This window comes from Sycon ciliatum, unplaced genomic scaffold, assembly GCF_964019385.1.
Source record: "Sycon ciliatum unplaced genomic scaffold, ocSycCili1.1 SCAFFOLD_1789, whole genome shotgun sequence".
In the NCBI taxonomy this organism is placed as follows: Eukaryota; Metazoa; Porifera; class Calcarea; order Leucosolenida; family Sycettidae; genus Sycon; species Sycon ciliatum.
The window spans coordinates 2,946-22,010 of NW_027044975.1; the positions used below are offsets into that span (position 1 = coordinate 2,946).

Genomic DNA, 19,065 nt, shown 5'->3' on the forward strand with positions numbered 1-19,065 from the left:
AGTCAAATGGGGACTTCCTCTGGCCAACGAATAAAACAATATTGTGGTTGTGTATGTGCGTGTGTGTGAATGTGTATATCTGTGTGTGTGTGTGTGAGTGTGTGTGTGTGTGTGTGTGTGTACATGCGTGTACATGTGTGTACGTGTATGTGTGTGTGTGTGTGTATGTGTACGTGTATGTGTGTGTGTGTGTACGTGTGTCTGTATGTGCATCTTTGCCCTCCACACAGTGACACCAGAGCGAGTTGACATTTTGCGAGAACAAGTCCGGCTGCACGGCCGACTATCGGAGCAGCTAAATGTCGAGTAGCGGCGGTCATGACCCCGCTCCACAGGAGTGCAAGGCTTCGAGCGTGGCCTGCTCACCTCGTGCGGAGGAGATCGGTGGCAACATTGAGTTGATATGCGCGGCAGGCACAGCTGACCCTGACAGCTTGACATCACCGGCGACTGATACTGTGAGAACGGTGGCGTTGGTGTCAACAGGAGAGGAGTCTACGTCACCCACAGCGCCCGTCGCATCTCCTCTCAGCCCACCGCAGCCGAACGCGGATGCGGTAAAGCGTGTGAGCATTCAGAAGAATGCCGCTAGCGCCGTGCGCAGCAGTGAGGTAGCCTGCGCGAATACCTACGCTGCAGGAATGCCTGGCTGTCGCAGGAGTGACACGTCGTTCCTCTGCCGGCGTCGCAAATCCGGCCAATCCGACCGCGTAGCCGGCGAGTCGGGCCGCAAGCAGGGCGTGTCGACACCCGACTCCGCAACGGATGGCGGCGTGTCATCTGTGTTGGCTCGACGCAGAACGGCGCAGTCCGCCAGCGATGTCTTGGACCTGGACGAGGGGGCAGCGAATGTCAACGGTGGCAGTGGTGTGAATCTCGCTGGCAACTTGCATGCGAGCACGGTCAGTGATCCATACCCAGCCTGGGTGGCCTTCTCGCCGCTAACCAGTCCGATAAGCAAACAGGATCAGAACACGTATCGAAAACGCGCCGGTTCTGCCGGCAGCGGCACGGCCAACGTCTTCTCGCACTCCACCCCAACTAGCTCTCCATCGAAAGAGAAGCAGCAGCAGCCGGCATCGGCGTCGGGATCCAGCGATGGCAGCAGTAGGACGGCGTCGGCCCTTAAGCAGCTGCTGAGCCGCCCGCTCGCCAGGCTCAAGAAAACGGCGACGGCGGCGGGGTCCGACGTGTCTCGCGCCTCCGCGCACTATCTCCTAGCGCAGGCGAGCGGCAGCGACACGGATGACGCCGACGCGATTGGCAGCACCAGCACGCGCAGGCTGATCAGAGGCAGCGGTGGTGGCGGCGGTGCTGTGCAGCAACCGTCCTCCCTGTCCCTGTGCTGGAGCAATGCGGACGAGTTCTGTCCACGGAACAACGACGACAGTGACGGCGACGGCGACTATGCCAGCATTTCAACCAATCGCCTGGGAAATTTGAAATCTGGCCGAGCTTCTCTGCCAATGCTGTACCAGCAGCAGCAGCAGCAGCAGCAGCAGCAGCAGCAGCAGGGTTACGATATTCAAGATTACCGCCACACAATGCGCTCAAGAGCGTCCACATTGTCACCGGTTACCGATCGCGCACACGTTCTTCCGCGGCGTTCCGTTTCGGCGATCAACCCTTCGGCAGCGGAGCGCGTGTTTGACCTCGATGGCAGTCTGACCGGTACGCACTTAACCACCGGCCGAGGTGGCAATATTACAGGTGAGACGGCAGCAGCAGCAGCAGCGGCGGCACTGACAACGCCAACAACACCCGCCGCAACACCGCCGACGCCATTGCGACCCGTCAGCACAGACTTGGCGTGGCTGTCCGAGCACTGGAAAGACGACAGCTCGGAATGGACGTGCGGTACCGTCGGGGGCACCGCGGACGACGTGGCCTCTCCAGGACTGATGGCTTCTGGCGGCAGTGGTGGTAACAAACAAAGTACTTGGGAGCGGGATAGTTTCACCGCTGAACCGTTCTCAGTGATTTGGGATTCACCCACATCCTCCGCCAGTCCAACTGGCAATGCAGCAGATGTACCGACAAAGCCGCGCGTGCCCCAGTCTGCACCCGGCAGCCTTGTGCACGGTGATAGACCAGCCCTGCTTATCAAGCTGCCACTGCCTCTGACCGCGCACGATGAGAAAGACAGCAAGCCTTCGAAGCCGTCGCTCGGCTCCTTAGAAATCAGGTCGTCCGTAATCTCGGGCAAGAGTGGCGGGGACGGAGGGCAGAAGGCCGCAGCGAGAAGTCCGCCCGTGCACAGCGCCGCTGGTGCAATGAGCAGCCGGAAAAGTGTAACGTCGCTGCCGAGTCAGTGTTCGGAGGCGCTGGAGCGGCATGACGCCAACGTACCCAAGTCTAAGTCCGACCATGGCAATCTTTCCCGCCTGCCCAGCCTGTCCGACATGGATTGTAGCAGCAACACACACACTATGCCCTCTACGCCGCTAAGCCAGCAGCCGTCGTTGGACTCGCTGTTCGCATTCTCACCACCGCCGCAGCAGCAAGGCAGCAGTGGTGGCACGAAGGGACGCGGCGTGCACAGCTCGATATCCGCCAGCGTTGCATCCGGTGTTAAGCTCTCCCTGCTCAGCAGCTATCGGCGTATTGGACACCTGTCCATGGACAAGAAGCTCTCCTACGTAGCGCTTGGTGAGTTCCATTGCACGTCTTGAGAGAGAGGGGGGGGGGGGGGGGAGTGAGGGAGAAGGAGGGGGAGAGAGAGGAGGGAGAGAGAGAGAGAGAGAGAGATTATATAGAGGGATTTTTTGCATCGTTGCCTTCATTTATGCACGCTGGTTATTCTGGCTTCTCCACGACATACAGTCCAGTGATGCACCTGCCGCAGTGCCTTTTTGATGGATGCGGAACCATTTCACTACTCCAATTTCAGAAATATTAGGTGCACAAAAATTTGAACGTGTGAGGCCAAAACAGCAGGTTAGGCGAAGAGAATTCTAGGTACGGAGAAGCAGTCTCTTATTGGATGATGTTTAGTAGTGTATGTGCGGCGATTGAAGTTTTAGGTATGAAAGAGGTGCAGCGAAAGTACCGAAAGATTCGTCTTCTATCTGTGCATTTGTAGACACATGTATATACGATCTTTTGCATCTAAGGAACTGCCGGTTTGGAGATTTTCAATTATCTAATAAAAAAATAACTATTAAAAAATTTAAACAATCGACGAGGAGACAATAGTCGTAAAATGGCAATAAATAAGATAAATTGTGCACTCATAACAGCAAAAATGAAGAAAGTCAAGTTCCATAACGTTTTCTTGTGACTGTCATCAGTGGAACGCCGTCACATAAAAATGTAATAACTAAAACACACACTTATATACATGTAGCTAATATGGTTTCAGGTAGAAATACAGCAGCTAACAAGTACAAAAAAAAACCGTATCACTCACACTCTTCAAGTAATACACACGCACCATTACATTCATTCACACAGTATCACATTCATCTGCCACTACCTTTTTCACATACACTATATTCACCCATTGCAAAGGTGCAAACTTCGCTTTTTGTACTTGTTAGCTGCTGTATTTCTACCTGAAACCATATTAGCTACATGTATATAAGTGTGTGTTTTAGTTATTACATTTTTATGTGACGGCGTTCCACTGATGACAGTCACAAGAAAACGTTATGGAACTTGACTTTCTTCATTTTTGCTGTTATGAGTGCACAATTTATCTTATTTATTGCCATTTTATTAAAAAATTAAAATTCACGGTTCGCGTGAGACTCGGCTGGAAGCCGGGTTTTCCGCACCCGTAGGAACGCCGCCATCCTTCAAGAATCAAGTCTAATACGGAGCCAATCAATTATGTTGTATTGATTTGAGGGTACCCCATATATGTACGAATCAGTGCTTCTTGCATGTTAGTTGCAAGTCCTGTTACGAGATAAGTCTGGTTACAAGAAGGAGGGGAGAGGTACGTTCGTGTGTTACGAAACTATTCTTTCAAGCATCCGCTATGCGACCATGGCAAAACTCCGATACATGTGTGTCTATGCATGCTCGTGTGTGTGTGTGTGTGTGTGTGTGTGTGTGTGTGTGTGTGTACGTGTGCGTGTGTGTGTGTCTGTCTGTCTGTCTGTGCATGCTTGTGTTGATGCCTCAGATGCTGGAGACAAGGACGATGAAAACGAAGAGGAGGAAGTGGGCTGTCCGGGTGCTCTTCGGCTAGGCAGAGGAGACTCGACCTCTGAGTCGACCGACATGACTCCCATAGTTGACACGCGCGCAGACAGTGAACAACCGCGTAATGAGAGCCCGTGTCCACCGCAAGCGACCGAAGAGATCTCCGACTTACATCCACTGCCGGCCCAGGACACTGACGATGCTTCGGCCGGGCAGCTAAGTTCCAGCTTGGTTCGCGCTGACGACGCACTATCACCTGAAAGCAACTGTAAGCATGCTACCTAAAAACTATACCAAAATGAACAGGAGACATCACTCCGCCGTGTTTATACATAAAAATCATGTATCATGGTTCATGGACACCTTTTTACACCTTTAGGTGGGTAACCTCCTTTACACTGTTTATGTGCAATAGGTTTTTTCATTTGACCCGACGAGACCACACGACGCTTGCAGATCACAGCACGAACAGTTCACCAGCCACACTCCACGAAAGCAAGTAGTAGTAGCACTCCTGACAAGTCTTGTTTCGTTCCATAGAGATATAACGGGGAACTCGTCAGAGGAGAAGCAGTTGTTAAATGAAGGGGTTTAGCTGAATAATGCTATTTTATAGAGATGGCAACAAAGAATCACTGTTTATATGTTCCACGTTATGCTTCCGATGACACTGGAGAGATTCTGCAGGATAATTCAGAGCGGCTACAGTGGCAGGGAGTCGACCAATTGTGACATGACAACGTGCAAATCCATGATTGTATGGAAAATGTCTGTATTGGGGGGTCAAGCACGAAAACAATCGAAGCAAGATACACCTGGCTGCAGCACAGAAGCAAGGAAAGTGGGGCTGAATCTGGACTCTAATTCTGAACTATTTAAGTACAAACTTGGATCTTATCGTATTTCCCCGATTGTAAGTCGTACTCGATTATACCGGTAGGTCGGATCTCCACATTTACTTCAAGTAGGTTTGAGCCATATTATTTCAATCTATTCACGTAAGTAGGATGTCCCACTCAATTGCAAGGCCCGCATCCCCTTTGTACGCGTGGAGACGCTTTCCACCGCACATCGGAAACCGAAACGACAACTTGCTCGTCTTCTCAAGAACTCTCAACAACGAAGACACTGGCGCACGCAAAGCTACGTGGCACACAGCGCTCCAAAGAAGAAATGCGTAGAGATCACGTGCATGCATATGAGAAAAACAATGATGTCACGCTGCCATGACGATACACAAGCTGTACTGGCACGGAGTGGACAAAAATAATGGAAAATCAAGAAAAGTCAGAAAATAATACAAACAGTGAAATTCGAAAGTAGAAGTCAAAGGAAGTTCAAAGAACAAGGAAAACGAAGATCTGTGCTGATAGGAACTCAAAGCAATTTCAACCATGTCCTGTCAGAGAGTGTTAGCACCCACAGGGTGAAGGCAAGCCTTGTCAGAGCAGAACCTACACTAGGACGGGCTAGAGCTGCAGAACGGACTTTCTGAAGGAATGCAAAGATAAGTAACAATTCAAATTCGAAATAATCAACTTAGAAACAACACCAGCTGTTTTGTAACCTGTAAACTGCTTGTAACAATCAGTGATGTACTAGTAACTAACTCCTAGTAAACGCTTTGACTGTGCTCTCGGAAGAACGAAGGATTAACAAAATATAGAATAAACACAGTAGATAAATAATAGTGACACTCGTAAATTCTACAATATCTGGAGTCTTCTGCACAGTACATGAAGAACACACAGATCGCACAGGGAATACACAAGAGAACAGAGCGCACACAGATCGCACAGAGAACGCACAGAAAACACACAGAACGCACACCACTGCATACTGTCTTCAGAACATTCTCCCCCTCTTGATCAGACCACGGATCAACCCTGCTTAGAACTCCAGTGGGCACAGCTTGGTGATTGGACGAGTGTAGCGCTTGCCGCCCACCAATACTTCGGCGACACGCACCTTGCCGTCTGCTCCTGGGAACACCTTGACCACACGTCCCAGAGGCCACTGTCCGCGCGGAGTGTCCGACTGCAGTACGAGAACGGCGTCATCGGGCTGCAGGCTCTTCTGTGCATGCGGCCACTTGGTCCGACGGTTCAGGGCGGGCACCCACTCTTGCATCCAGCGCTTCCAGAAATGCTGGATTAACTCTTGTACAACTCGCCAACGGTTGCGAGGATGAAACGGCGTGTCATCTACCGACTCTGGAGCAAACCGACCTCCCGCTTGTCCCGTAAGGAAATGATTTGGCGTCAGCACAGTCTGATCCTTCGGGTCTGCTGACTGATAACTCAGCGGACGAGAATTCAGTAGGCTCTCTGCACCACAAAAGGCTGTCATCAACTCCTCGTCGTTGACATCTGCATTGCCCAGAATGTGCTGGGTTGCTCGCTTTGCGGATTTCACCATCGCCTCGTGAGCGCCACCGAAGTGTGGAGCGAGCGGAGGATTGAACGACCAGGTGAGACCGCGGTTGGCTGCTGAGCGCTGTACAGCATTCTGGTCCAGGGCGTCAACCAGTTCCTTGAGCTCTCGGTTGGCGCCGACGAAGTTAGTGCCGTTGTCCGACAACATCTGCATGGGCAGACCACGCCTGTCGACGAATCGAGACAGTGCGCGGAGGAAGGCATCTGTGTCAAGACCGTACGCCATCTCAAGGTGCACTGCTCGACTGAGTAGACATGTAAAGAGACACAAATAACGCTTCTCTCGCCGCTTGCCTCTGCCTTGGACTGTCACGAATGGCCCAGCAAAATCCACAGCTGTACGAGCGAATGCCCGCAATGGTGGTGATAGCCGCACCTTGGGCAGAGGCGCCATCTGCTGCTCCGCTGCTTTGGCTTTCTCTCTTCGACACACCGAACACTCACGCTCCCACTCTCGAATTGCTTCACGGGCAGACACTACCCAGAACGTTGAGCTTAGCGACGACAGCGTCTGGTTCGTGCCGCCATGCTGCTGCAGCTCGTGATGGTGCTTCACAATAAGCTGCGTGATGTGATGGTTGCGTGGCAAGATCACTGGAAATCTCACGTTGTGTGGCAGCCACTCGGCGTACTGCGTCCTGCCGTCGCATCGCAGCAACCCATCTGCGTCGACCTTGGGGTTGAGCTTCAGTAGCGCTGATCTGGCTGGCACTACTTGCTTGTTGCGCACACTCTTCAGCTCGTCGCTAAACGCCTCGCTCTGAGCTTGCGCGATCCACAGTTGCTCGGCGTCACTGATCTCTGCTGCTGTCAGTTCACTGGTGATGCGAGTCCGGCCAGCGGAGTTGCCGATGAAGCGCATAACCCACGCTGTCACTCGCACGAGACGCAACCAATCGGAATATCGCTCGGGCTTCAGGCGAAATCCTGGCGGCTGTGCAACAGTTGCGAAGCTCACTGCTTCCGCTGCGCTGCTCTGCTTAAACTCTTCAGCGCTCGGGGCTGTCGGTGGACCTGCTAGCAATGCCGGCCAGTCGGCTGAGTCACTGTGGAGAAATGACGGACCTTCCCACCACAATGAACTCTTGATTAATGCTGAGACCGTAGCACCACGTGACGCGAGATCCGCTGGATTGCTCGCTGTCGGTACATGCCGCCACTGTTGAGGTAGCGTAGCCGTCTGAATCAGTCCAATACGATGGGCAACGAATGGCTTGAACTTTCGACTGGCACTTCGAATCCAGTGGATCACGTCCATGCTGTCTGACCAGAAGACCACCTTGTCCATACTCAACTGCAACGCCGATGTCACTGAGGTTGCCAATTCCACTGCAATCACTGCTGCCATCAATTCCAGACGCGGAATGCTGGTGGCCTTGAGCGGTGTCACTCTCGTCTTGGCGGCTACCAATCGTACTTGGACAGTGTCGCTGCTCTTGCTTCTGGCATAGACAACCGCGCCATACGCCACACTGGATGCGTCAGCGAATACGTGCAGCGCCACATCGTCACTGCCGCGTGATCGAATGCAACGAGGAACTGCTACCTTGGTGAGATGAGGCAGTTGCTGAAACCACTCTGTGGCCGCTGCTAGTAGTGTGGGCGTCAGCGTGTCGTCCCAGTCCAGACCTGCTGCCCAGATATCCTGCATCAGGATCTTCCCCTGAACAACAAACGGTGCGATGAGGCCGAGGGGGTCGAACACTGTCGCCAGTTTCTTCAGGAATGCTCTCTTCGTGACGGACTGTTCATGCTCCGGACTGAAGTTGAAGGAGAACACATCGTCCTGAGCGGACCATGCCACTCCGAGTGTCTTCGTTGCCGGTAGTTCGCTGCTGCTCAGGTCGATTACTGAGGCTCTATCGTCGATCGGCACGTTCTTCAATACCTCCTCGGAATTCGACAGCCACTTCCGTGCTTTCATTGACGCTGAGCCCCACAGCTGAGTCAGCTGCTCGTATAGCTGCAGGGCGGTGACTTCATCATCCACAGAGTCGAGGGTGTCGTCCATGTACGTCGACTTCAGTACTGACTCGGCCGCTAGTGGAAGCTGGTTGGCATTGTTCTGGGCGTGCTCCCGCACAACGAACTGTGCCAAGAACGGTGACACATTCAGCCCGAACACCAATCTCTGGAACTGATAGCACTTGATGCGCTGCTGCTCGTCGCGATGAAGAAACTGTAGACGCTGACGATCATTCTCAGCCACTTCAATCTGCAGGTACATTTCCTGAATGTCGCACACAAGTGCCACCGATCGACTGCGGAACCGCAGCAGGATGCAGAACAAATCTTGCTGCAGCTTTGGCCCAGGATGAATTGCATCATTCAGCGAGATGCCGCGGTGCTTTGCTGCGGCGTCAAAAACGATCCGGACCTTGGTGGTGTCTTTGTTCATCCGAACTACCGGAAAGTGAGGCAAATACCAGCTGGATGTGTCGGCTGGATCATACGGTATTTCCTTAATGTAGCCTTTCTCAGCGTACGCCTTGATTGTGCCGTTGTACGCTGCCGCTACTGTCTCATTCTTCGCCAGTCGGCTCTCCGTGTTACGCAGCCGCTGCGCTGCCATGCCGAAATTGTTGCTGAGCTCTGACACTTTCTCCGTCCAGGGGATAGCTACCTGGTACCGTCCTGCCGATTGCGTTAGTGACGATGTTGCTGTCTGCAGAGCTGCTGCGTCACTGACAGATAGTGCGATTGCTGGATCTTGGTGGGTACCACTCACTTCCACCTCCCAGAAACGCTGCATCGTGCGGTTGAGCTCTGCGGTTACATCTGACTGGTCTCGTACCCCTGCCGCATAGCTGTACTGGAACAATGACGATCTAGCCATTGTCGACGTCGTGGGCCCGACACATGTCCACCCTAACACTGTCAGACGCGCCACAGGTTCTCCAGGAGCTCCACGTATCTCCTCCAGCGCACAATGGATGTCTGGTTGGTCAATGCCGATGAGCATATCTACCTCTCTACGCTTCGGCAAGCTGGCAAATGTCACTTCCTTGAGATGTGGCCAATGCCGCTGCTCTGTTGACCAATTCACTGCGTGCATGTCGTCCGTGATTTGCTGTAGCGTGTTCGCCTGGATCTTGCGCTCCCAGCTGCCATCTACGCTGCTGAGCTGCACGTCGACGTCCTGGGTGTCGTACGTTGAGCGCTGTCCGTTTAGTACTCCGACTGATATCTTGGAGCTTGGTCCACTTAGCTGAAGTTCTGCTGCTACTCTGGCGCTGACATACGTCTGCGTGCTGCCGTCGTCCAGTAGGGCATTGATACGCACACGTCTGTTGCCATTGCCGATCATGACTGGTACGGTTCGCAAAGCCAAATTCCCAGCGCCACTGGCTTTCATGGTCGTTGCTGCTGCTTGAGACTCCTGCGCCTCCCCCTCAGTGGCGAGGTACACACCTTGCTTCTTTGTGCTTGGTCTGTCCTGGGGCGGATCTCTGTTCTTGATCTGCTGCTGCCCGTGCAGGAGCCTATGGTGCGTGGAGTCGCAACCATCAACGCCGCAAACTCTCGTCCGTTCACAGTCATTGCCGCGGTGACCACTCGCCAGACACCGATAACACAGACGCGCTGCTTTGGCCTTGACCCAGCGCTCTACAACAGTCATTCCTTTGAACTGGTCGCACTGCCACACGCCATGGACATCGCCGCACACTTCACACGACTTTCCGCTACGAGCCACAAAAGATCTGTTGTATGGGTGAGATCCTGGCTTAGCTGGCCGGTTGGCAGGCGCATGTGCTGACGCTGCTGGCTGGGATATGCTGATCCCGTCTGCCGTTTCTGCTGCCACAGTCAGGAACTCTGCCTCTTGTTCCAGCCACACTGCTAACATGGTGACTGTTTCTGGCTGCTGTTGCACGAATAGCCAACGCTGATACTGCGCGATCAGCTTCTCATCCAGCTTTCGCAGCAGCTGGTTATACAGAGTTCCCGGACCCAGCTCATGGGAACGCCCCGCATCCGTCAAGTTTACTATTGCGATCTCCAGCAGCTCAGAATACCGCACCAGTTCGCGCTGGCGACCACTGCGGACGGTTGGCATTCTCTCAATGTCCTCCAGCTGCAGAGCAATTTGTCTTCGACTGCCGCCGTACTTGCGCTCAAGCTTCGCCTTTGCCGTTGCATAAGCTGCTGGCGAGTACCCGAGGGCACTGATCGTCTCCAGCGGCTCACCCTTCAGGTAAGTACGCAACTGCAGCAGCTTGTACGCATCGTTGGCTGGCGAGACATCTACGCATGCGTTGAAGGCAGCTCGCCACTGCTCGTACTCTTTGCGGTTTCCGGTGAAAACTGGAATGCCGACTCGTGGCATCTGCCGCCATGGCTCTACCATTCCACCTGGTGGAAAGTTTGCGTACGGTGCAGGTGCTGTGAACGCTGCTGGTGCTGCGAATGGTGCTGGTGCTGCTACACTCGGTGCTGACACTGCTGGCGGAAGGCTAGTACTGGTCACTGGTGCTCTTACAGGCTGACTGGTGGCTCTGCCTCCGCCACTGGCTGTCAGTGGTCCAGCCTGACCCGAGTTTACAACCGAGGTTATGCCCCTTGAAGCTGTTACAACAGCCGGCACAGACCTCAACGACATACTATTACTAAAGGCGGCAGCAGGCACAGAACTAGCCGACGTACTGGTGGGAGCCGCAGCAGGCACAGAACTAGCCGACGTACTGATGGGAGCAGCAGGAGGCACCGAACTAGCGGACGTACTGATGGGAGCCGCAGCAGGCACAGAACTAGCCGACGTACTTGTACCACTGCTACTAGTACTACTGCCACTCGGAGCGCGAGCGGCAGTCCCCGAGCTGGCAGCAGTCCCCGAGCTGGCAGCAGTCCCCGAGCTGGCAGCAGTCCCCGAGCTGGCAGCAGTCCCACTCAAGGAACTCGGTGCCGACGACCCAGATAGACTACTCGGTAAGAGTCCTGACTCCAGACCGACAGGTCCCTGGTGCGGTTCTCGCTTCGGCACAGTATGCATAAATTTCTCTTTTTTTTCTTTTTCTGGTGCCTGTTCACTTTTTTCCTCCTCGTCAGCCTTGCTCTCAGCAACGATCTCCGATCTTTGCAGCAGATCCCGCACTTCCCTAATTCTTTGGGCTCGCTCCTTGCCCGCTGGAGATCTCCCTCCACGACTGGGCCGCGAAGAGCATATCTCGGCGAGCACTTCGCTGGCCTGCTCTAACACGTTATCGTACTTGCTTTGGAGCTCGTCCAGCTCATCGTATATTGCCTCAGTAGGGCGACCTGCCGCTCTCATCAGCTTGCACAGCTCAAGCATCACTCGCACTGCCTCCTCTGCCGCATTGTTCAGTGCATCTATCCCAGCGTTCAGGTCTCTGGCGTCTATGGGCGTGGTCTCACTGTGCAGCTTTGTCAGTATTCCACGTTTGATATTCGTGAAATTGGACTTCACTCGAATCTTTGCCGATCGTAGTTCGTCCATGGTACAACTAAATTTGATACATACACTACAACTAAACTAAACTGAACCTCTAACCATCCTCTGCTACCAGATAATGTACGCGTGGAGACGCTTTCCACCGCACATCAGAAACCGAAACGACAACTTGCTCGTCTTCTCAAGAACTCTCAACAACGAAGACACTGGCGCACGCAAAGCTACGTGGCACACAGCGCTCCAAAGAAGAAATGCGTAGAGATCACGTGCATGCATATGAGAAAAACAATGATGTCACGCTGCCATGACGATACACAAGCTGTACTGGCACGGAGTGGACAAAAATAATGGAAAATCAAGAAAAGTCAGAAAATAATACAAACAGTGAAATTCGAAAGTAGAAGTCAAAGGAAGTTCAAAGAACAAGGAAAACGAAGATCTGTGCTGATAGGAACTCAAAGCAATTTCAACCATGTCCTGTCAGAGAGTGTTAGCACCCACAGGGTGAAGGCAAGCCTTGTCAGAGCAGAACCTACACTAGGACGGGCTAGAGCTGCAGAACGGACTTTCTGAAGGAATGCAAAGATAAGTAACAATTCAAATTCGAAATAATCAACTTAGAAACAACACCAGCTGTTTTGTAACCTGTAAACTGCTTGTAACAATCAGTGATGTACTAGTAACTAACTCCTAGTAAACGCTTTGACTGTGCTCTCGGAAGAACGAAGGATTAACAAAATATAGAATAAACACAGTAGATAAATAATAGTGACACTCGTAAATTCTACAATATCTGGAGTCTTCTGCACAGTACATGAAGAACACACAGATCGCACAGGGAATACACAAGAGAACAGAGCGCACACAGATCGCACAGAGAACGCACAGAAAACACACAGAACGCACACCACTGCATACTGTCTTCAGAACACCCTTCTTTGCGCTTGAAGTTTGGTGTGGAATGTGCGACTTAAATTGGGAGAAATACGGTATATCTTCCTCTTATGTTCGTCATCGCCCAGAAATTGTATTGTGCGGTAATTGATGTGTGTCTTCCATGCAGGCGCGCGAGGTGATGGGTTCCTTTCGTACGCCACCCGTGGCCTCTCGCTGCTACGTCGTCATCAGACCTCTGGCCTATCTCTACTTGCTCTGACAATCTCGTAAGAATGGTGTTCTGTCAATGTTGGCTGCTTTGTTTTATCCTTCCATTGTGAATCCGAATATGTTGATGGTTGTAGCGGACGGAATGCACGCTCACATGCAATGGACCCCATTGCGCAATGACGTGAAGTGTACAGTGAACACCCCACACAGCAACCTGGGCATGGTCGTCCCGCCGCGGTGTTGAACAGTGCATCCCTGTTCAGAGCGTACTCACAAGCATTACTCGTGTAATCCATATTTGGCAATGTGCAATGGGTCCAATGTCTTTTATGAGTACAGTCAACTTCGCTAATAACGATTGCGGATATAACGACAATTCGCGAATGCAGACAGAATTTCCATGCCCAGAGCAAAGTCCCATCCAACTGTAAATAAATACATAATTATATGGAGACTTCGGGTATAACGACACTTCACGAATAAGGACACTTTTTTGATGCCCCGCCGAGTGTCGTTATAAGCGAAGTTGACTGTACGTGTTGGTCAACAGACCTTTTTTAAATTTTATACCAGTATCAAGAGTTCATAAGCCCCCAGAGTGCGCAACTTCACTGATCAGATCTAGGATGGCGAAATCCGTGTTGCACGTGTGACATCATGAGTAGGGGAAGTGCTTCCGTGGTGGACCGCGTCGACGGAATGACGTAAGTCCGACCCAAAAAATGACGAACATCACGGATTACGCCCGTCCCACAACCCCATCCCAGTTGCACACTCTGGGGGAGTCTGGACTCTTGCCGGTATGTATATCCTGTCAGGAGTGTTGTGATCAGTATCAGAATCCCAGAGGACAACAACGTTACAGCCAGAAATGTACCGGTCGTACCTACCGTATTTTACCGGTTATAAGTCGACCCTTTTGATGACCTAAAAACTGGACTAAAGAAAGTGGTAGTGAACTTACAACCGGAGGGGTATAAATGCCCATAAACCGGTAAATCGAGGGCCCGAGTTTGGAGGTCGACTTACAACGGGGTATAAATGCCCATAAACCGGTAAATCTAGGCCCCGAGTTTGGAGGTCGACTTACAACCGGTAAAATATGCTATGCATGCGTATTGCTCAAAACAATCAGCAGTACAGTGCACAGCTAGTACAATGGGCCCAGAAACTTTGTCTGAGAGGTAACGAATAGCCGTCCGAACAGACGTTTCAGGTCACGTGCCTTTTTTTCGTAACGCTTTCTCGCGAGTTTCGACTCTGTGCGACCAGCCATCAGGTGCGGATGACTTGCTAATGCTATCCATTCTCTGTGCGACCAGCCATCAGGTGCGGATGACTTGCTAATGCTATCCATTCTCTGTGCGACCAGCCATCAGGTGCGGATGACTTGCTAATGCTATCCATTCTCCAGTAACTGTTAGGGAGCGCTGGAAGCAGTTTTTAATTAGTCCGGTTCTACCATAGTCTTTCATACAGTTTGTGTATAATAATATGGCGGGGACATGCATGCCCTCCTCAGCTGTAAACACGCGTTGGTAGCTGCAAAGTTGGTCCGGTGTTAACCTGACCAACAACCGGACCGATTCCGGCGGGCCTGTGTAACAGTTATGTTCTCGTGTGTTGTTTGTGCGTCCTTCCCGTCCTTCCCGTCCAGCCTGGTCATGGTATGTCTATCTATTGGACTGCACCTACAACAGGTCAACACCGATCATCCCCTCGACGACAACTACCCAGCGGTGTCCAACACGGAACGGTAAGGCGTTGTCCGCCTTGTCCTCAGCGACCATGAACTCTCCTATTCTGCTTACGGCTTCCTTGTCCTAATTTTGTTTTTAAAAATTTGGCAAGGCAAAGTTTAGTTGTGATTTCAAATTTGGACTTCACAGAGAATTTCAAAGTATTAGGAAATTAGATGCCACATGCCACGTACTGCTCTTTTCTCTCCGAAACTCAACACTTACAAGCCAGATATCAAAGAAAGAAAAAATCATCAGTCACACCACCGGGACTCGAACCAGGGACCTTGCTATTTAATATAGTATTTATATAAGGCAAAGTTTAGTTGTGGCCCAAAAAAACCATGCCGTGAGCCAAAAGCAGTACCAAGGCTCATGAGGCCCTCGGATTGGTTTTGGACCGTGTATGATGTAGACGAAATGGAAACGTGGTGCTGTTTTTGACTTGCTGGTCGGACCTCTTTCCCCAGGACTTTACTATGCATGATTTGTGTCTGTAGAGGTCTTCATCTCATGGCTGACAGTCACAATGGGTTCGTAGTAGACCTGCTGACGGGTCCACTCTGACAAGGCGGCCACCTGTGGCCACAGAGCCCATGAGAATCAGGACCGAGTGTTGTGTTCTGCAGTCAAGTGACCCTGGATAAGGGGGCCACCAGTATTCTGTGTGTGTGTTTGATTGTGCCTGCGAATCGATTTGCGCTATTCACATTACCCCGTGTGGATGGGGTGAATGGAGTCTGAATCGATTCCAGGGCTCATGACGTGAAATCGAACGGCGAGATTCCATTCATGAATCAAGTCGAGTGCGTAATCGTACACAGCCACTGTGCTTCATTTGTCTTCTCCTGTGTTCGCTACAGCCTGCACCTTGTGGACTTGCGTACGCTCAGCCACATGGCTGTAGAAGCAGAGATCGATCACGCCCTCAAGCGAGCTAAGTACGCTGCTGCAATGCTGTGAACTCGTGCAGTGCGTGTGTGATGTGAGTGTGTGTGTGTGTGTGTGTGTGTGTGTGTGTGTGTGTGTGTGCACGCGCATGCTTGTGTGCACTAGTACATGACATTGTACCGTATATTCTCTATTATAAGCGCCGTACTTATATTTTTCAACACCTCTCTACCCCGCGCTTATATTGGAGACCTCGCTTATATTATTGGAGACTGCGCTTATATTTGTTCAACCAATACATCCATACAGAGCAAGAAGAAATACAGTTGCCAGTACTGTACATGCTAGATATCATGCATGCAGTATTGATTTCCACCAAGACCGTGCTAATAATAGAGACCGTGCTAATAATAGAGACTGTGCTAATAATAGAGACTGTGCTTATAATAGAGACTGTGCTAATAATAGAGACTGTGCTAATAATAGAGACTGTGCTAATAATAGAGACTGTGCTAATAATAGAGACTGTGCTTATAATGTTTCGAAAGGTGCTCACGGTGTGCTAGTATTAGACTGTCCCCGGGGAAAATCGCGGAAAAAATCGCAAAAAAACGCGGCATAATATGGCATAATTTGCGGTGAATTTGCGGTAAATATGCGGTGAATATTATTGATGTCATCTCGCGGCGGCAAGTTTGCAGTTGATGTGAGGCAATTTTCAGTGAGTATGTAGTGAAATCAATCAGTTACAAGTCTCTGATGTAAGCACTCTTCATATTTGAGTACAAAGCCGCCACGATGAGACGTTGCTGACCGAACAGTGCACTGTGTGTACGTGTAGTGCAACAAAAAAGTTCAAAAAACGCGGGAAAATCGCGCAAAACGCGGTCTTTAAAAAACCGCAAAAAACGCGCAAAAAACGCGGCCGCGGAATCGTAATTTTCCCGGGGACAGATTAGAGACTGTGCTAGTAATGGAGACCTGTGCTTATAATAGAGAATATACGGTATGCGTGTGGCCGTTACTTCATGCTTCCAAGCTGTAGACTGATGCAGTCCCAGAATGGATTGATATCGCAGTTACCGTTGTATCTCTACTATCATTTTTAGCGATACGCGTGTGTGCGTGCGGCCGCCTGCTTGTGTGTGTATGTGTGTTTGTGTTCGGGGGGGGGGGGGGGGGCATATGTGTAAGTCTGTGTCTCTCGGATATGCGTGCCCGCACATGCTGCCTGTGTAGTATCCCTGCCCGACCAATACGGAAGCAGTACGGAACTAATACGGAGCTTTGCCTGATGTATTTTAGTGTATCTCCGTATGTAAGCGTACGGCGTCAGCTGCATAAAAGCGGCTGAGCATTTCTGTTTTGATGAAGAGAAGATTAGATTAGATTGGATAGCAATGAAAGCTAATTCGAAGAAGAAGGATTCAACCTCTAGGTGAGCACCGGAGAGAAAGTCATTTATTTTGCCGCTTCTTCATTCACTAACAATTATATCTCAGGTGTGTACCTGAAAGTAGAATAAAAGTAATTCCTGTTGATTTCACCGCGCCTACCACTCGGCTACCCATTACAGTAATGAGCATTGTGAGGTCAATCTTCACACTTTAAAATGTGAACCCAGCAAAACCGAGCAAATTTCGATGTTTTTCTGAAATTTTCTCCAAATTTGGCGTTTTTGAAGCTGTCATCGAGCATAATCAGAGCAAAATATCGTCTTCGCCCGGAAATGCCAAGCACACACCTGAGATATAATTGTTAGTGAATGAAGAAGCGGCAAAATAAATGACTTTCTCTCCGGTGCTCACCTAGAGGTTGAATCCTTCTTCTTCGAATTAGCTTTCATTGCTATCCAATCTAATCTAATCTTCTCTTCATCAAAACAGAAATGCTCAGCCGCTTTTATGCAGCTGACGCCGTACGCTTACATTCGGAGATACACTAAAATACATCAGGCAAAGCTCCGTATTAGTTCCGTACTGCTTCCGTATTGGTCGGGCAGGGATACTACACCTGCAAGTGGCTCAGGCGGGTGCATGTGTGTGTGTGTGTGTGTGTGTGTGGCCTTGTGCACCTGCGGCTGTTGTGTAACTGCAGTACATATGCCCGTGCTTATGTCCGTGCTTATGTCCGTGCTTATGTCCGTGCTTATGCCCGTGCTTATGTCCGTGCTTATGCCCGTGCTTATGCTGGCTCTCAGTTACTAGTATCGGATATGACAGCACTGCTCAATGACATCCAGTCGCGTCACTCAAGACAGCGCCGGGCGTTGCTCAGCCCTACGAGACCTGCGAACGCTGGGCTGCGAAATGGTGCAAGGCGCAAACTTGACTTACACAACCGGATTTCGTTGAGCACCACTGTACAGTCAGACCTCGCTTATCCGGTCCTCCATCATCCGGATCCCTCGCCATCCGCAAGAAAATCGTTGGTTACCAATTTATGGCATACGCCATGCATACATACAGTATGTGTGTTGGATTATCCGGTTCCCTTGCCTGTCCGGAATTTTTAGTGGAAAACGGATGTGTGCGGTTATGCGAGGTCTGACTGTACGTTTGCACTGTTGTCAGTGACCTGATGACGCCATCACTGTTGTCAGTGACCTGATGGCGTCATCACTGTTGTCAGTGACCTGATGACGCCATCACTGTTGCTTTGCCCATGCTTATGCCTGTGCTGGTTCACAGTTCTAGGTACTGTACTACTGTTGTCAGTGACCCACTGAAGCCCTCACTGTTTGCTATGCTCACTGCCCAGGTACATAGAGAACATTCAAGCTATCTCACACAGTCTCAGACAGGTCAGTTACATCTCTGCATGTAACAATCCACGCCTTGGAAGTGCATATCCATTCTTCTTACAAAAACCCAGCATGGTTGTATGGGGGGGGGGGGGGGGGGTGCAACGAAGATAGCAGGCACAGGCCAGCGATCACAGCCACTTCCACAAAGGTGGAACAGCTGAACGGGGGCCCACGGTGACTTCATGTGCACCAACTAACGACATGGCGTCCTTTCATGCGGTTTACCGCACGGATTTATGAAGTCGGACATATTCCGATTTATTTGCATCAATCGCACAAAATTAGGTACATTTCTCTTGTAAACCCTGTCAGTTTGAGAATTTAGACAAACACCGAACAAATTTTAGCCGCGACGAGGATCGGGAGGAATCCATCATAATTATTTTACATAGCTACTACCATCACGTCGACCGAGTGAAGATCGAAATGATAATGGAGTGGAGAGAAGAAGACCTGAACCAGAGTGCTTGAGAGACTATGTAGTGTCACATGAGAATTGCTTCGTTAGGAAGGCTCTCCTTTTGAATG

General features: G+C 50.9%; 1 protein-coding gene across 1 annotated transcript; it reads left to right on the forward strand.

Annotated features, from left to right (window-relative positions):
* Positions 1 to 229: 229 nt before the first annotated feature.
* On the forward strand, positions 230 to 18,534 carry LOC135830772 (uncharacterized; the record flags this gene model as incomplete). The annotated part of the gene is given in 6 exon segments (XM_065342988.1): positions 230 to 2,649; positions 4,130 to 4,417; positions 13,058 to 13,157; positions 14,759 to 14,857; positions 15,704 to 15,781; positions 18,492 to 18,534. Coding segments are annotated over 6 exon segments (2,958 nt in total), but the record flags the coding sequence as incomplete, so codon positions are not given.
* Positions 18,535 to 19,065: the final 531 nt, after the last annotated feature.